This window comes from Balaenoptera musculus, chromosome 3 (assembly GCF_009873245.2).
Source record: "Balaenoptera musculus isolate JJ_BM4_2016_0621 chromosome 3, mBalMus1.pri.v3, whole genome shotgun sequence".
Lineage (NCBI taxonomy): Eukaryota > Metazoa > Chordata > Mammalia > Artiodactyla > Balaenopteridae > Balaenoptera > Balaenoptera musculus.
The window spans coordinates 167,756,554-167,774,288 of record NC_045787.1 but is presented as its reverse complement, the minus strand read 5'-3'; the positions used below and the strand labels follow the sequence as shown (position 1 = coordinate 167,774,288).

Genomic DNA, 17,735 nt, shown 5'->3' with positions numbered 1-17,735 from the left:
CCCCAAGATACATATTAGTTACAAAGGGAAAGTAGTAATTTTACAGTGGTGACACCATCTTTAGCCTAGTGATCAAGTCAACGTCGCTGAAAATGAGACAGTGACACCATGGAGCCGCCAACGGGATGCAGAGAAGGACATTCTCAGTGCCACGTCCGTGGAATTCCTGTCCAAAATGGACGACCTCAGTTTAATCAAAGCAAATAACCAAATGAACCCAAGTTGAGAGACATTCTACCAGGATAACTGGCAGTACTCTTTAAAAGTGTCAGGAAAGACAAAGACTGAGGAACCATCACAGAGGGAGGAGACCAAGACATGGAAAGGAAATGTGGGATCCTGGATTGGCTCCTTGCCTTAGTCTGGGCTGTTTTAACAAAGTCCCACAGACTGGCTGGCTTAAACAACACACATTTATTTCTCACAGATCTGGAGGCTGGAAATTCAAGATCAAGCCTCTGGCAGAATTGGTGTCTGGTGAGAGCCCATTTCCTGGTTCACAGACTCCATCTTGCTATGTCCTTACATTATGAAGGGAGAGAGGGAGCTCTCTGGGGTCCCTTTATGAGGACACTAATCCCATTCATGAGGGCTCCACCCTCATGACTTAATCATTTCCCAAAGACCCCCCCACCTCCTCATACCATCACACTGGGTGTTAGGGTTCAACATGAATTTGGGGGCAGGGGACACAAACAATCCGGGACCAGAAAAGTGACATTAGAGGGAGAAATGGTGAAATCCAAATAAGGTCTGTATATTAGATAATAGGATTGTATTGATGTTAATTTCCTGGCTTCAATAACCTGGCTTGTACCACAGTGACGTAAGATGTTCACATTAGGGGAAGCTGGGTGAAGGGCATTAGGGAACTCCACTATTTCGGCAGAAATAGCTCCCTCTTTGCAGCTGGCTGCTGTGGACCCGTTAGGAATTGACTCCATAAATGGGAAGCCAGCAGACCTATTCTGTGTTAAACACAGCAGGATTCCCTTATATCTCCATATCCTCAGCGCTGTGTTTGACCAGCCTGTCGCTATGAAAGATTCAATTAGTGGCCAAGCGCTTTTGCTAACAAGGTATTTCAGTTGTGAGTGGTCTTGGGTTTCCTACTCAAAGAGGGGTAGGTGTGTGTGTGTGTTTTCAGAAAGACTGAGCCCCAAGCCTCTTGTTTCTCCATTTTCCTTTTTGCCTCCAAAAAACAACAAACAAAAAACTGAAGGGATTAAAAGAAAAAAAACCATCATTCCCAAGATCCTGCTTTTTGATCATGACATGAAATCTAGCAGTCATAAAGGAAGAAAAGATTTGATAACACAGGTATCACGACTTTTCTCTCCATGGTCAGGACACCATAAACAGGGTAGGTGAGGACATAATAAAGAGGATGCATGAAGGAGCTCCCTTGTGGTGAATATACAGCTCTGTATTTTCTTTTTCTTTTTTTCTTTTTGGCCGCAGGGTATGTGAGATTCTAGTTCCCTGACCAAGGATCAAACCTGGGCCCCCTGAAGCGGAAGCACGGAGTCTTAACCACATGACCCACCGGGGAAGTCCCCAACAGCTCTGTATTTTGACTGTGGTGGTGGTTCTAGGAATGTGTACAGGTGACAGTGTGGAACAGAACTACACACACACAAATGAGTGCATGTGAAAGCTGATAAAATCTGAATAAGGTCTAGAATCTAGTTAATTGCGTCGTATTCACATCAGTTTCCTGGTGTGACAGTGTGCTAGGGTTAGGTAAGATGTAAGCTGGGTGAATGAAGGGTACACGGGACTCTGCACTGTTTTTGCAACTTCTCATGTGTCTATAGTTGATTAAAAAAAAAGCAAAAAAAAAGAAACAGAGGCTTCCCTGGTGGTCCAGTGGTTGGGACTCCATGCTTCCGCTGAGGGGGACATGGGTTTGGTCCCTTGTTGGGGACCTAGGATCCAGCATGCCTCGAGGTGCGGCCAAAAAAACAAAACACCATACAGCATTATAAATCAACTATACTTCAATTTAAAAAAAATAGAGAATTTTAAAAATACCATAAACATGTTTGAAAGGCAAATGACAAACTGGGAAAGTATCTGCAAACGATATGAAACGGGTTTTTATGTCCATCACTTATGGGTTCTTGCCAGTTAGGGAAGAGCTGAGTGCTTCCACCAAGAAAGGGCTCGAGCATGTACACGGGCAACCTGAAACAGAGCGGGAACCCTCCCTCAGATGGAAATCCCACCAGTGGTGGAGAAAACAAGTGGCCCTGTATCAACCATGAAGAAAACAAAGGTCTCTTAACCTGCCACCTCCAAGACCAAGACCTTCTGCCAGCAGACACTTGTCCTTTTGTAGCTGCCTGTCACCCATTCCCCCCATGTCCCTCCCCAGGCCTTGTTGTCCGGGCAGGAATACAACTGACTGAAGTTTGGCCGATGGATGCTGAGTACTGACCTAGGGAGGTAGGGGTAGTAAGTTCCGATGAAGAGCTCCTGCTTGAGGGGCTTCCCTGGTGGTCCAGTGGTTAAGACTCCACACTTCCACTGCAGGGACTGTGGGTTCGATCCCTGGTTGGGGAACTAAGATCCCAAGTGCTGTGAGGCACGCCCTGCCCCACCCCACCCCCCCAAAAAAAGTTCCTGCTTGAGACAATTGCAGGACACCGGCTGCCAAGCCTCGGGGGGCAACCCCAGTGTCCCCTTTCTCACCAGCTTCTGTCATTCTGTGACTTGTGACTAGTTGCCTCTCCACTTTCTTTCACAGCGGATTAAGGGGGCAAGACATCTTCTTGTTCCTGAGATGATTTTAAACATTCACTGGCTGAGATTCCTACCCATAAAACATTTTGAGATCAGCAACACAGTTCAATTTGCAACATGTATGACCATGGACTGATTTCCTTCATATATAGTGTCTACAAATCAGTGAGGTCAATAGATCAAAAGAAAGGTGGGCAAATGATTACTCCTAAACAAGTGTCTTAAAGCATGAAAATATTCGTACACGTAAAAGAAATGTGGGGGGCTTCCCTGGTGGCGCAGTGGTTGGGGGTCTGCCTGCCAGTGCAGGGGACACGGGTTCGAGCCCTGGTCTGGGAGGATCCCACATGCCACGGAGCGACTGGGCCCGTGGGCCACGATTGCTGAGCCTGCGCGTCTGGAGCCTGTGCTCCGCAATAAGAGAGGCTGCGATGGTGAGAGGCCCGCGCACCGCGATGAGGGGTGGTCCCGGCTTGCCACAGCTGGAGAGGGCCCTCGTGTGGGAACGAAGACCCAACACAGCCACGAATGGGGTAAATAAATAAATGAAGGAAAAAAAAAAAGAAATGTGCATTTGAATTACAGTGAGATGCCACGTGTCACTCCTAAGATTGGCAAAAATAACACGTAATGAAGGAATGGAGGAGCAAGCACACTTCACCAAGAAGTGTGTACACTGAGGCATTCTTTAGAAGGTAATTTGCAATATCCTTTAAAATTAAAAATGAATATGCCTTTTTATAATGCTAGGAATTTACCCTATACACTCAGACATATGCCCCAACCATGTACAAGGCTGTTTGTTGTAGGATCCTTTATACCAGGGGTTGGTCAATTACAGCCTGTGGGCCAAATCTGGCCGGCTGTGTGGCTTTGTAAATACAGTTTTATTGGCACACAGCCACGCCCACTCATTCACACATCACCCGTGGCTGCTTTTGAACTGCAAGGGCCAGAGTTGAGCAGTTGCAACAGAGACTGCCTGGCCTACAAAGCCTGAAATACTTACTATCTGGCCCTTGACAAAGTCTGTTGATTTATACGAAAAGCCCAGAATAATCTGTTATCCCTTGATAGGTGCCTGGCAAAATAAATTATGGCACATTCACAAGGCAGAATAGAAAGCAGGTATTAAAAAGAGAGACTGGGGAGGGGTTACCTCTCAGGAGGGAGGGCGTATTTTTCCTTTCTATATCCTTTTGTACTGGTTTGTTTTATTCTTTAAGCCATTAAAAATAAAACTGGACCTTCTGAAAGGATGGAGCGGGTGATGGCACAGGGAGAGGCTACCGTGCTATTAGAAACTCAAGTACCAAGAGTGCCCTCTGCGCAGGCATGGTCTCAGGTCTCGTAGTCTCTCAGCTGTAAGGACAGACATGAAGAGGGGCACGGCCTGCCCTCCCTTGTTGGTGTGTCCTGACCCCCAACCGCCGAGTCAAGTCTCCGGACAAGGAGAGGTGCAAAAGGAAGTAAGGGCCAGGCCACTCGTGACACCCTGGGCTGGGCACCTTGGAGGCACCCACGGGCTGCCTCAGGACCGCTGGGACTGTCCTTACTGGGCCAGTTGACTGAGGGGTGGGGCATCTTCCAGCCACGACATGGCACCCCACACCCCCACTTCGTGCCAGGGCAGCACCGCTGAGCAAGCAGCGCCCCCATCCTTCAACTGCAAGGACTGCCATGCCCTTGGCTCAGCCTCCTCCCAGGACCCCCGCCCACTCAAGGAGCCCCCATCACCAGCCCCAGGGGTTCAGAAGGAACCTCAGGCAGGTGGCGACGCTTCCATCTGGAATCGTTTAATGAGTCTACTTCTTACACGCATAATTATAAAAGAATAAGAATCGACAAAAATATTTTCTTTCCATAATGTGTAGAGGTGGTTTGTCTCTGGTGGGGTTTTTTTTTGTATTGTTTTTTTTCCTACCCGCCCCTGGCAGAACTCTTGGCGGGAGGGAAAGGAAGGAGTAAGGATAACCCTGAGGCGGGGAGGGTTCCACTCCCAGCCCTGGAACCCCGGTCTGGGCGGGCCTGGGCGGGCGGGCCAGGCAGAAACGTGTGCCCGGAGGGCTGGGCTGGGGAGGGGCGGCAGGCGCTGAGCAGCAGAGAAGGGGGCTGGGCGCGCTTCAGAGCCTGCCTGAAAGCCGGCCCGACCGACGGCTGCCCCGCTTCCCTGCGCACCGCTCACGGCCTGCCGGCACGACTCCCGCTGTGGGCTTCGGGTGCTGGCTGGGGTGAATCCTGTGGCCCGGCGGCAGACCCCGATTCTAGACTTAGGCACCCCTTGCTTTCTGTCTTTTAAATAATTAAGAAAAATGCCCACCCCCCAAAAGAAAAACAAAACGAAACACAAATATGAAGTGGGCGGGTGGGGAGGAAAGGCAACCGCATGCTTCTGTGTCTGTGTCGGTGGCCGGGCTGGGCCTGGGGGTCTCCGGGGCAAAGGCCCGGCCCCTCCGAGTCTCTTCTGGCCTCCAGTGCCCAGTGGAGTTGAGGCTCCTGCTCCTGGACGACAGGGAGAGGAGGGATGGCTTGAGGAAGTGCCTCGTGGACGTTGGCCTCATCTCTCCACCCTGGCCACGAAGAAGCAGCAGGCAGAAACCCCAGGAGCGTTAACGAAAACAGTAAGTAAAAGGCGTTGGGGCGAAGGCTGCAGCTCCTGGGGCGGGCGGGGCGGGCGGGGCGGCGGTCTGGCGGGGCCGGTGGGAGGAGGCGCTGCGCAGGGCCTGCTGGGCCGCTCGGTCCCTCCTGCCTCGTCCCCCACGCCCATCCTGCAACGGTGGTGGCGGCGGCGGCGGCGAAGCCACTTGTGCTCTGACTGTGCAGGCCCCGCATGTGGCGGCCCGCGGGCTCAGAGGTATTCCTGTAGAAAGTGCAGCAGTGTGACTTCATAGTGCTCGCCGGACTCGGGGCAGCGGATACTGTGTCTCTCGTTGGGGTAGATCTGGGTGGACAGAGAAGGCAAGGCTGGTGGCACCGAGGCACCCCTGCACCCTGTGCTCCGCTATCCCCGAACCTCTCCACCCCCAGCTCAGAGCATCTCTCCTCAGGGCCTCGGTCCCGCCCCCAGCCCCCCGCCCCCCGGGGAGGGAACTGAGGGACCCAGGTTCGAATCCCCCCTCCACGGCCAGCTTGCTGTGTTAGCTCTGGGCAAGTGACAGCCTCCCTGACTGCAGCCCCCCCATGAAAGCTGAGCGAAGAATTCAGACCCTGTAGGGTCTTTGTGGCCTGGGCAAGCTAAGGTCTCAAACACAGAGCACTTGCACATACGAAAGCCTTAAGAAACTGTGCTGCTTGCTCTATCCCCCAAAACCCAGGGAGCTGCAAGGAACCCAGCTCCGCGGAGTGGCTGGGGCTTCATGTGTCACAGACGTTTGGTGCCTCCGCCTGAGCCACGTTCATTTCACCAACAGGCCCCGTTGGGGATTATACACGCTAAGGCCCCAGGACAGCCTCTCCACCCCAGGCTGTGCCAGGTGTTTTCCTGGGTCTGCTCACCACCTGAGGGGGGGGGGTCATCCCCAGAGAGAAGCGGCAGCACGCTGGTGCCAAGGGCCATGCCCAAGGAATCACCCAGTCCCTGAGACCTGGCTGAGCGCATGTCCAGGCTCTTGGGTAGATGGTGACAAGGATGCAGGTCTTGCCTCTGGCTATGAAATGAGGGCTCCTACACCCCAACAGTTCTCGGAGGAGCCCTAAGGGCTTATGGGGTAGGTGTGAAACCTGCTCCAGACTCTAGGAATGCATTACCCTAGGAATGCATCAAACTGCCCAGAGATCTCCCCTCCTCCACCCTTGCCTTGATGAATCCATCCTGGATGAATCACAAGTCTGATCATATGGTCCCCAGCTCAGAGGTCCGCAAGGACTGGCCAGCCTGAGATCAAGACCTGGACTCCTGGGTCCTGCTGCCCCTACAGCCTCACGGGCCCCACTCCTTCCGGGGCCGGGGCAGCGGCACTACCTGGGACAGACCCCGCTGCACCCACCCCTTCATGCCACCCTGGGTCCTGGGTGTCTGGTTACTTCCTCCTTCTGGGCAATGAGGGCAGGGAGAGGGTCCATCGGCTCCCCACCATGCTCCCAGCCCCCAGTCCCAGGCCTGACATCCGACAGCAAACGTGATGCACCAACAAGCTGGGGCTGTCAGCCTCCAGGCCAACTGCTGCCTGGTGTCTGAAGAGGAAGGTGGGCGTGCTCCATCTCCCCCACGCGCAGCCCCCAAGGGAGCGTCTTGTCTCACCTTCAATTTCCCCTGGGGAGGCAGGGGCTCAAGCCTCTGGGCCCCCCTTGTGTGCCAAATGCTTTTCCTGAGAGAACTCATTTCACCCTCACAACCTCTGGGAGGCAGGGGTTATCATGCCCATTTCACAGATGAGGAGACAAGGCCCAAGGTTAAAGGACCTGCCACCAATGGCCGCACGGGGAGGGAGCGGCTATCCCAGCCACGAGGCTCAGGGCTTCAGGCTCAGAAGGGACAGGTGAGGATCCATCCTGGACCCGCCTGACTCCTTTGCTCTGATGTGCAGCTGCCTCTGGCCTGTGTTTGGAGAGCATGTGCAGCTGGGGGCGGGACTGACAAGCGGCGCCCGACCCAGCTTCACCCACAGGGAGCCCCGCCTCCCTCCTGCCCTGTCTGGCAAGCGCATGCCCAGCCACAGGTCCCTGCGGCCTGTCCCTCCTGCCCGGTGACCCTCAGTTTCCCCATTTGTTGAATGGCAACGTGTCTTCCCCTGACAGGTCAGAGCGCATGGAGGCGTCCAGAAAATGGGAAGACTGCGTGGCGGCAGCAGGTAATAAAATCTGTCCCTCTCGCCTCCAGCACACACCGCCCCCCCCTCCGAATCCACCAGGCCTCTTGCTCCCCACTCCCGCCCCCTTTCCTGCCGGGACAACTGACTGTGGCTCATGTCCCACTGGCCCCCATGGGCCTCTGTCTACAGGGCTGCCAGAGGGATGCCTGACACCTCGCCTCACCCTTCGGAACAAAACACAGCTCTCCCGAGGCCCACCCCTTACCGCTGAAGCCCCGCCCTCTCACGAGGTTCCGCCCCTTACTCCCGAAGCCCTGCCCATCACCGGAGGCGTCACGCGGCTTGCCATGCCGGTCACTGCACCCTGCTCCCCAGCTGTTCTCCTGCTGGCTCCAACCACCGTGGTCTCCCGTCCTGGAGCTGCTCCTTCCTACTAATTTCCTGTCTGGTGTCTTCCACAGCCGCCCCCCAGGCCTAGATGAGTCCCCACTTACTCCTTAGCACCCTTAAATGTCACCTCTTCGGGGAATTGTTTTCTGACCCCTGTCAAGGGGCACCCCCCCCCCCGCCCCGTCCCCAGATGCTTTCAGCATTCTGTACAGTTCCTTCAAAGCAAGGTTCCTGGCGCGCATGCGCAATCATTCCGGTAACATCAGCCTCCCTCCACGGGGCCCAGTTCCCAGGTGTCGCCAGCAGAGGGCGGCGCGGACCGGGAGCGATCAGCGCATGACTGCTCAACGGTGGTCGGGACTCAGGGAGCCGGCTAAGTGTGGAGCCAGGCAGTCAGGTGTGCGGACGGCGGCGGGGCCACGCGTGCCCCGACCCACTGCTGCCCACCCTGCGGGCTCCTGGGAGGAGCCACCCACCTGGAGCTGGTAAGGCTTTCCTGCTCGGATCAGCTGGGAGACGAGGAAGTTCGTGTGGAAAAAGTGCACGTTCTCATCCAGGAAGCCGTGCAGGATGAGCAGGCGGTTGGGCCTGGAAGACAAGGTGGGCGTGAGCATCTGGGGCGAGACCCCCTTCTCCCGCCCGTAGGCAGTCGCACCACAGTCCTCGCTCAGCCAGGGCTGGGGGCCCAGGGTCCCGCCCCAGCCCCAGGACAGCGAGGGCGGAAGCAGTGGCTCAGCAGCAGAACGTGGCGGAACTCAAAGCCCGGGCACAACTGGCGGATCTGGGAGACCCCTCACTTCCTTCCAGGCGAGGAGGGCAGGGGTGTGCTCAGGGCTGGAATGTCCTGAGCTCGGGGAAGCTTCTGGAGCAGTGCTGCCCACGGGCACTCTGAGACGATGGAATGTTCTAGACCTGCGCCACCCATCGCCGCCAGGTGGCTACTGAGTGCCTGACATGTGGCAAGGGTGGTCGAGGAACCTTACTTTTTAAAATTTTGATTTATAAATAAAAATAACTTATTGAAGTGACACTCACACAACCTAAAATTTACTAATTTTAAAGGGATTTAGGGGCATTTGGTGCATTCACAGTGTCGTGCAACCATCACGTCTATCCTGAGTTCCAGGGCACTTCCATCACTCTGGAGCAAACCCCCATGCCCATGAGCAGTCACTCCCCACCCCGGGCAACGACTGGTCGTCTGTCTCCATGGTTTTACTGTTCTAGTGAATTGGGATGAATGTGAACGTAAATCGGAGTGGCCACGGAGCAGTGGGTTCTGAGCTTGGCTGCACGATGGCACGCCACCGTGGAGCCCAGGCCACCCTCCAGACTAGAGAGCAGCCTTGCGGGGAGAGGGGCCCTGGCGGGGTCAGCCTGTGACAAGAGCCCTGGCACTAAAGATGGGGCCCAGGTTCACCAGACAGAGCCACACCAGAAACTGGCCACGCCAGTTTCTTTTTGATCGGCTAATCAGAAGCCAATGCCCAAAGCGTGACATGGGACACCAGAGCTGGTCCAACACACCTATATGTTAGAACCACTGTGGACCTGTGTTCTGAACCATGGTGTCAAAACCCACAAGACAGAGGCCGTTCAGGTTCAAAACTAACTCAGGGGGTCCACGGTGGGCTGCGTGTTTGGGGGGTGAGGGGAGCCAGCACGTGCAAGGTGCGACTCTAGACCTTCCCTTCTATCTTTCTGGGGGCAGGGCTGGGGGGCTTCCCTCCCTCCTCGCTCCAAGAGAACCCAGGCACCTGCTTTCAGTGAGGAGCGCTGAGGAGGGAGGGCTGCGGGAGCAGAGGGGACCAAGGGGCAGGCAGGGTGGGAGGTGCGGAAGCCACGCCCAGCCGGCCACAGGCGGGCCAGCTTCATGGACGGCCAGCCCTGGCGACCCTGAAGTCAGGGCGGGTGGGGGCCTTACTCATTGGGCAGCTTCTCCACGTGCAGGGCCACGGAACCCGCCTCGTAGCCAAGCTGGTTGTTCTCTGGGACATCCATGTAGCGCTCTGTGTACCCTGTGTCGTAGGCCATCCAGACTGTGACCGGAGCGCCTGCGATGGCCACCTGAGGGCCACAGTGGATGGAGCGGAGGGAGGGAGAGAGAGAGAAAGAAAGAGAGAGACATGTACACACAAAGGTCAGGTCCTGGGAGCCTGCGCTTGGCCGGCTGTCCCGGGGCCTCCCCCGGAGGACGTGAGGAGCGGGCATGCACACGGGGGCTGGCAGGGGAGGGGCCCTCAGACGTGTCTCCCCCGTGGACCGTGCATTGTCTCGGGAGGGTGGGTGAGCTGAACGAGCGCGCCGGGGCCGGGATCGGCCCCTCCCTGGGCCCACTGCCTTCCTGCCGCCTCCGCCTCCTCATCGCCGCCCCGCGGTGCCCTGACAGTGCCGCCGGCCTGGGGGCCCCTCCCCCGATGCTCTTCACACCATGCCCCACCTCTGCCCATCCGAGGCCGGGGTCCCGGGCTCAGCCTCCCACAGAGAGCTGCTGGCGGGGTTTTGTGCAGCCGGACGCCATCCTGGGGTCAGCAGTGGCGGGCAATGAGGAGGGGGGCTCGGCCCCATGGGGCTGCTGCGGGGAGAAACAGCCACGTGGCAAGGCCCCTGCCAAGATGCCTCCCCCGGGGGGGCGGGCTCCAAGGGGCACGGGTGGGCGCTGGCAGACAGGAGGGAGGAGGTGGGGGCAGGACCCACCTTGAACACCTGGGGCTTGTGGATCAGCCCCATGAGCGAGAGGAAGCCTCCGTAGGACCAGCCATGGATGGCAACCCGGCTCAGGTCAATGAAGCCGTACTTCTCGGCCACGAAGTGCAAGCCCTCCACCTGGTCCTCGATCTCCACCTGGCCCTGGGGGACGAGGCCAGGCACCTCTCAGTGGCCTCTTCCCAGGCACGCGCCCTGCTGTCCCACCTCTTCCCTCGCAGGGAGCCCTCTTCCTCTTGGATCAAAAGCAGCTCTCTGGAAGCTACCCCTCTCTCCAGGCCCCATGCAAATCTGCTGTCTGGGGTGGCGGTCAGACCGGCCTGGCACCAACCCTGCCCCGCCATCCCCTGGCTGACTCTGAGAAAGTCATGTCCCTTCTCTGGGCCTCAGTTTCCTCATCCCCAAAAGGAGGACGTTAACATGAACAGGACCGAGTCTACGGTGGGTGTGAGGATGAAACGAGATGCTGAGTGTCCTGTACTCTGAGGCCTGGCATATGCTGAGGCTTGATGAACAGCTGGTGTCATCACCGTCATCACCACCACCAGCACCACCACCACCAGCACCACCACCGCCAGCACCATCATCACCACCACCACCGTCAACGTCCTCATCACCATCATCATCCTCATCACCGTCATCATCCTCATCACCACCATCTCCATCTTCATCACCATCATCATCAGCACCACCACCGCCAGCACCATCATCACCACCACCACCGTCAACGTCCTCATCACCGTCATCATCCTCATCACCACCATCTCCATCTTCATCACCATCATCATCAGCACCACCACCGCCAGCACCATCATCACCACCACCACCGTCAACGTCCTCATCACCGTCATCATCCTCATCACCACCATCTCCATCTTCATCACCATCATCATCAGCACCACCACCGCCAGCACCATCATCACCACCACCACCGTCAACGTCCTCATCACCGTCATCATCCTCATCACCACCATCTCCATCTTCATCACCATCATCATCAGCATCACCACCGCCATCACTAGCATTATCAGCCTCATCACCATCACCACCGTCCACATCCGCATCACGATCACTATCGTTATTATCACCACCACCACCATCACCATCACCACCATCAGCACCGCCTCCACAGCCACCAGTGCCTGTCTTGCCCAACCCTTGGGACTTCCTGCTGATCAGGCCTATACTGACGTGTCTGGCTGCATCTGGGTTTTGGGCACCAGGTGGGGCGTGTGTCTACCTGTCTCCCCACAGGCCCAGCTCAGAGCTGAGCAACACAGTGGATGTTCCCTCTGGTTCCAAAGGCCGCCCCACTTATGACTGACATCCTGGCCAGGACTGCCCTTGATGAAGGTGCCCCAGGGCCGCCCCCAAGCCCCAGGTCCCCCTTCACCACAGGGACTGAGGAGAGATGTTACCATTTGGTTTTTCAGGGCCCCTTCAAATCGGAGCCCTCGCTGACAGGAGCCCCTGCCGTCAATCACGACCACGGCGTAGCCCAGAGACGCCAGAGTGTTAAGCCGCAAATACTTGATTCCTTTGAAGGAGTTATTGACCAGCTGCACCTGTGGGGAAGGCGAGACGAGGCGAGTGTGAGAAATACAACACCAGAAGGATGGGCTAGATGGGCGAGACGCCAGCGGGACGGGACGGGGGCTTACAGCCTGAAGACGGGGCCTGTGCTCTGTCGTGAAGGCTATGGATGGCCCCGGGCAGGTTGTGGACGTGGGGGGAGGGGAAGGTCAGATGGGGGCCCACTGTGCACCAGGCCTTGTGCTTGGGATGTGCTACAGAGAGGAAGGCCCCGGCCAGGCTCCCTTCTCGGCCAGGGCCTCTGCCCCAGGCCCTCTGTGGAATTACTCCCTTATTTCTTCAGCCTCTTTCTTTTCTACCCTCAGTTATCTCTAAAAACAGACACAAAAACTGCCGGGGGTGGCGGGCAGTGTGTTCCCCAAGTAACGTCACTTATGCTAGTCCCTTACTTGGCACGATGAAGGTTCGGGGCCTTATCGTCCTCTGGGGGTGGGGGCATCCCGCTGGCTGTAGGGTGTTGACAGCATCCGAGGCCTCTACCCACTAGACGCCAGGAGCGTCCCCCACCCCAGCTGCGACAACTACAAATGTCCCCAGACGTCGCCAAGTACCACCTGGGGGACAGACCACCTCCAGCAGAGAACCGCTCTCTTAGATGGACCTGCTTGCCAACCGGCCTGCCTGGCCTGTCCCCTTCTCAGAGAGCTGGGCCCAGGGCCCTTGGCCACCTCTGTCCCCAAGCTGGCGACCAGGGGTGAGAGTGGGTCACTGCTGGGCAGGTGGCCCAGACACACACGCCGGGTTTAAGGGGGCTTCCCAGAGGGACACGGGAGTATTAGCAGGTGAAAGGGTGGCTGTGCCGGAGGTGGGGTGTGCAGAGAGCCAGGGGCCCCCAAGGACCCTGCGTGGTCAGTGGGGATGGGGAGGGGCACTGGTGGAGGGAGGAGGGTGTGGGGAGCAGGGCAGCGCCCACCTGCGGGCCTCCGTACACGAAGAGGACGGTGGGGTGCTTCTTCCCTGGCTGCACGGCGTGCGGCTTGTAGATCATGCCGTAGAGCTGCACGTCCGAGCGCGTGTGGAAATGGAAGATTTCCGGGGGCACGTAATCCGGGGGGCAGCCTGCGGAGACAGAGCGGCTGTGGCTCTGAGGGCCGGGCTAGGCCAGGGCAGGCCCGGGAAGCCCACCTCGAAGCAGGGCCCACGTCTGGCCGACGCCCACATTCCCCCAGCCCCAGAGGGTGGACCGGAGGCACCCCATCTCCTGCGCTGCCCGACAGTTAAAATCAGAGGCTGAGGGCGGAAGTGACCCTGCACCCTGTGAGCCGGCTCGGGCCAGGCCACAGTCTGGCCGGAACCAACTCCAGAGCTCATCTAGTACGACACTGGCTCATCTAGTACGGAGGTGACGACAGCGCTGGGATTTGATTAACGGCCAGTTTTATGGCGGGGAGGGGGCTCTCTCTGATTTTCGTGGTTACCTGTATCTTTGCAAAGCAACACTGGTTTTCCAATCCAGTGGTGAAGACAACTCTTCCTTTAAGTTCATTTAGGTTAAACAGGGTGTCGGTTTAAGAGGAAAATAAGTAAATAGTGATGTAGGTCAGGGGTCTGCAAATATTTACTGTAAAAGGATAAGTAGTTAAGTATTTTTGGCTTTACACGCAGAAGAGCCATCGTGTGTCTCTGGGTTGTAACCACACTCGTCCCTCTGTGTCCTCGGGGGATTGGTTCTAGGGCGCTCCTCAGATACCAAAACCTGCCGATGCTCAAGCCCCTCGTATGAAATAGCATAGTATTTGCATATAACCTATGCACACCCTCCCGCGTGCTTTAAGCCACCTCTAGGTTACTCATAATACCTGATACCAAATGTTATGTAAATAGTTGTAAACACGATGCAAGTGCTATGTAAATAGTTGCCACGCACAACTCAAGTCTTTCTCTTTGGAACGCTCTGCGGTTGGCTGCCTCCATGCATGCGGAACCTGTGGCTAGGGAGGGGCTCACGGTACTTGACTCTGCTGCTGCTGCAGCCCCAAAGCCGCCACGGGTGATGCCGAAATGACTGGACGTGGCCGGAGTTGGCCCACGGGCCAGCTTGCCAGCTTCTCACAGATGTGGCCCACAAATACGGCGAGAGTGGACTTTTGGGGCAGCGGTGCCCCCGTCCGCCTGCCTGCACGCCCGGGGCTGGGCATCGGGACACCCGCGCCCCCATTGCTGCCCCACTGGCTGTGCTGGGTGCCTTGGCAGGCCCCTCCCTTCCCTCAGTTTCCTCTTCTGTGAACCAGGGCCAGAGTTCCCACGCTGTCACATCCATGGTGACATGGGGAGAGTCAGGGACTGAGCTGTCAGATGGAGGGGGCTGCCTACTTATTCAGCTTTCGGGGGCGGTGATGTGACAAACTGCTTTCCAGCCCATAAAACACACCCCAAACTCCAGGGATTCCTATTTCCTACAATGTTCTAGAAATCTGCAAGTGGCAGGGCTGGGTTCAGGGAAGGGCGTCCTCTTTAGTGAGCGCTTCCTATGAGCTGGGCGCTACGTGAGCGCTTGGTTTACATCCCACGGGCTGCCACTGGACCATTCCGTAGATAAGGAAACATTTCAGAGAGATAAGCTGACTTGCCTTTGCTTCCGCAGCCAGAATTGAAACCCGGGGTCAGCCGGGCAGAGTCCTGGCCACCCTGGAGGCTCCTGGACAAACTGACAAGCTGCCTCGTGCTCCCCGAGGCCCCTCGTGACCGACCCCCGGCTCCTTCCACAAACGAAGGCTTTGGAGCGTCTGCTCTGCACAGGCGCCCTTGGAGATGGCCGCCCCTGAGGACGAGGGTGCCCCATGTAGGGACCCCATCCGTCTGGCAGAGTCGGCTCCTGCAATGAGTATGTGCTCCATCCATAACAGCAGCACAGAAACCAGAGACTGTGTCGGGGGGCCCATAGGACAGTTCGGGGCCTGTGGTTATGCTCAACCCGCTCTCGGGGCCGCGCCGCTCAATGCCTTGCGCTCGCCCAGATGGCCCCCTCACCTGCCTTATTTACCAGGCCCACGACGAGCAAGCTGGGGCTCCCAAGGGGAAGGACTTGCTCAAGGGCCCGGGGGCCTGGGGCTACTCACTGGCCGCCTCCATCATGCTGGCCCAGAACCGGGGCTGCTTGTGCAGGGGGTCGTCATCGGGGCCGCTCAGCTTGTAGACGTGCACGCAGGGCGGCGTGCCCACGCTGCTGTAGTGGCTGATGAACATGTCGAAGTTCTGCGGGCGGGACGGGGTGCTGAGACCGCGGGGCGCCTCCCCCTCCCCCTCCCTGCTCGCCCGCCACCTGCATCAACCACATGCCATCTTCACCCCGTGTGGTGTGTTCCCCTAACTCTGCTGCTGTTACCACCAGCCCCGCCTTGCAGATAAGCAGACTGAGGCGAGAGAAGCCTGTCCCTTGGCCAGGGGTCCCCAGGCGGAGGCCGCTGGACCCAGCGGGGGTGGGGGTCAGAGCCAGACCTGCCCGACGCCAGAGCGTGCCCATTTGCTGGTTCTGCAGCCAGCAAACGGCCACCGGCTGCTTGCCCGGGATGGGGGTAGCCCTGTGCTCATGTTCCAGAATGCTGCCTGATGTTCTAGAATGTTCCAAGGGAGGGAGCATCAGGGAGGTGCCCACCTGGCTCATGGAGCAGCTGTGGGAGAAGCCGGGCGTGGTGAGGCGCACGATCTCGCCGGCCGACTCGTAGCTGACCACGTAGAGGTGGTGCTCCAGGGGTGTGTCCTTCGTGCCTTGGAAGTACACCAGCTTCGTCTCCTCGTTGACCCAGATCTGCGGGGGCACGGGGGCTCTTGGTGACAGGGCCGCCCTCCCCACCCCCAGGGAGGGCCCAGCGTTCTGTGGACAGGGGACCCGTTCTCTCCGAGCTGGCTTGAGCCCGCCGGCTGGAGACCTGTCTGGGAGGCTTCACAGACCCCGTGGGGCAGGAGCAGACCCCACTAGGGCTGGGCTAACTGCGTGTTCTCCGGTCTGACTTGGAATCAGAACTCCAGGTCCGGACAGCTCCTTCCAGGCAGACCCAGAGCAGCCGCTGAGGGGGGCTGAGGCCCCAGTGCTGGGACAGAGGCTGAGGGAGGGCCTGTTCTGGGCCTGCCCGGCCCCGGCCCTGGTCCCCAGTGGGGACAGCCCAGGTGCTCTGACCCAGGTGCTCAGGGTTAAGAAGTGGTAACTCCCCGCCCCACCGGTTTCCTGGGGGAACGCCCATCAGACCCCTGGCATGGTTCTTAGGCAGTGTCCTCAGGAGGAGCAGGAAGGAACCTTGCTCTGGGGCCGGGAAGAGGCACTGCCTTGCTGGGGCTGACCGCGCAGCACAGACGCTTAAAGAGGCACTTCAAAAAGGCACATCCTCTGAACCGGCGATTACACCCCTGGGAATTGCTCCTGAGGACTCCACCAGAGAGGTGAGTTCAAAACGAAGGCACAAAGATGCTCCAAGTGTTCTTCAGACTAAAGAGAGGTGACACCCTGAATGCCCAAGACGGACTGGTTCCATAATTACGGCACGGTCCTCCGCGGCCACATAAAGCTGCACTGCCTAAAAAAGCCCTATACATCCTCTAACATGATGATACTCCTGTGGAGACGTGTGCAAATAGGAAAGATCTGCAGTGATTTCCCCCCCTGGTCACCTCTGAGGCGGAGTGGGGAGGTCACAGGGGTCTGGGGTGAGGATGGAAGGGGATTATTTAGAACGATTCAATTTTTACAACAAACACTGATGTGTTCGCTGTCACTGTCCTTGAAAAATAAATGCAGGTTTTCTAGAAATGGAGGAGGTCGTGGGAAAACCCCACACCACACGTAGTTAAGTTGTGCGCTGGTGTTGTCACAAGGACCATGTGAGAAGATATGCAGGCGGGAAGGAGGATCTCCAGGCGGGGGACCCACCGAGGCCCAGGGCCATGGCACAGGCCACACGGAGCATGCGGCCGTGGTGGTCGTGGCAGCGGCAGAGGGCTCTCTTTCCCTTTTTAATTCTTAAAATGCTTTTTTTTTAAAGAAAATTTCTGGGTAAAAAGATAAGGCGTGCAGAGGGTAAAACTTTCACGTTAAAGAAAGGTTTTGGGTTTTGTTTTTTTTGGCCGCACTACACGGCTTGTGGGATCTTAGTTCCCTGCGCAGGGACTGAACCCAGGCCCTCGGCAGTGAAAGCGCCAAGTCCTAACCACTGGACCGCCAGGGAAGTCCCTAGAGAAAGGTTTTAATACTGTCTTGTGTGTCTGCCAGATGCTACGCTGAGGGCGTCAAAGTACTTTAAAGCAGGGTCCTCAGCCAGGGCTGTTCTGCCCCCCAGGGACGTTTGGCAGCCTCTGGACACATCTGTGGTTGTCAGCCCCAGGGTGGGGGCCAGGGAGGCTGTTCCACACCCACAGTGCCCATCTCTGGCCCCGAGTGTCCACGGCGCCGAGGGAGAAACTGCTGTGGAGAGGACCAGCGCTATCTGATGGTCCCATCTCACAGGTGAGGAAACTGAGTCTTAGCACCCAGCTAGCGAGGGGCCTCCAGTGAGGTTCAACCACAGCAGAGCGGCTGAGTAGGGCCAGGTGTGGTCATACTGGAATGGACACGGTTAC

General features: G+C 57.5%; 1 protein-coding gene across 3 annotated transcripts in view; it reads right to left on the bottom strand.

Moving 5' to 3' along the window:
• Positions 1–4,520: 4,520 nt before the first annotated feature.
• The window catches only part of DPP9 (dipeptidyl peptidase 9), a 41,175-nt gene continuing 27,960 nt past the window's right edge, over positions 4,521–17,735 (bottom strand). For 2 of the 3 annotated variants that reach the window (XM_036846952.1, XM_036846954.1), the window contains 8 exons: positions 15,781–15,933; positions 15,245–15,380; positions 13,099–13,244; positions 12,011–12,157; positions 10,584–10,736; positions 9,811–9,953; positions 8,363–8,474; positions 4,521–5,686 (listed from right to left, as the gene is read on the bottom strand). In XM_036846952.1, the coding sequence (XP_036702847.1) occupies positions 5,594–5,686; positions 8,363–8,474; positions 9,811–9,953; positions 10,584–10,736; positions 12,011–12,157; positions 13,099–13,244; positions 15,245–15,380; positions 15,781–15,933 (1,083 nt within the window). In that variant the 3' untranslated portion in view covers positions 4,521–5,593. Of the gene's footprint in view, positions 5,687–8,362; positions 8,475–9,810; positions 9,954–10,326; positions 10,462–10,583; positions 10,737–12,010; positions 12,158–13,098; positions 13,245–15,244; positions 15,381–15,780; positions 15,934–17,735 lie in introns of those variants that run through there. The other variant, XM_036846953.1, reaches the window with a different exon arrangement.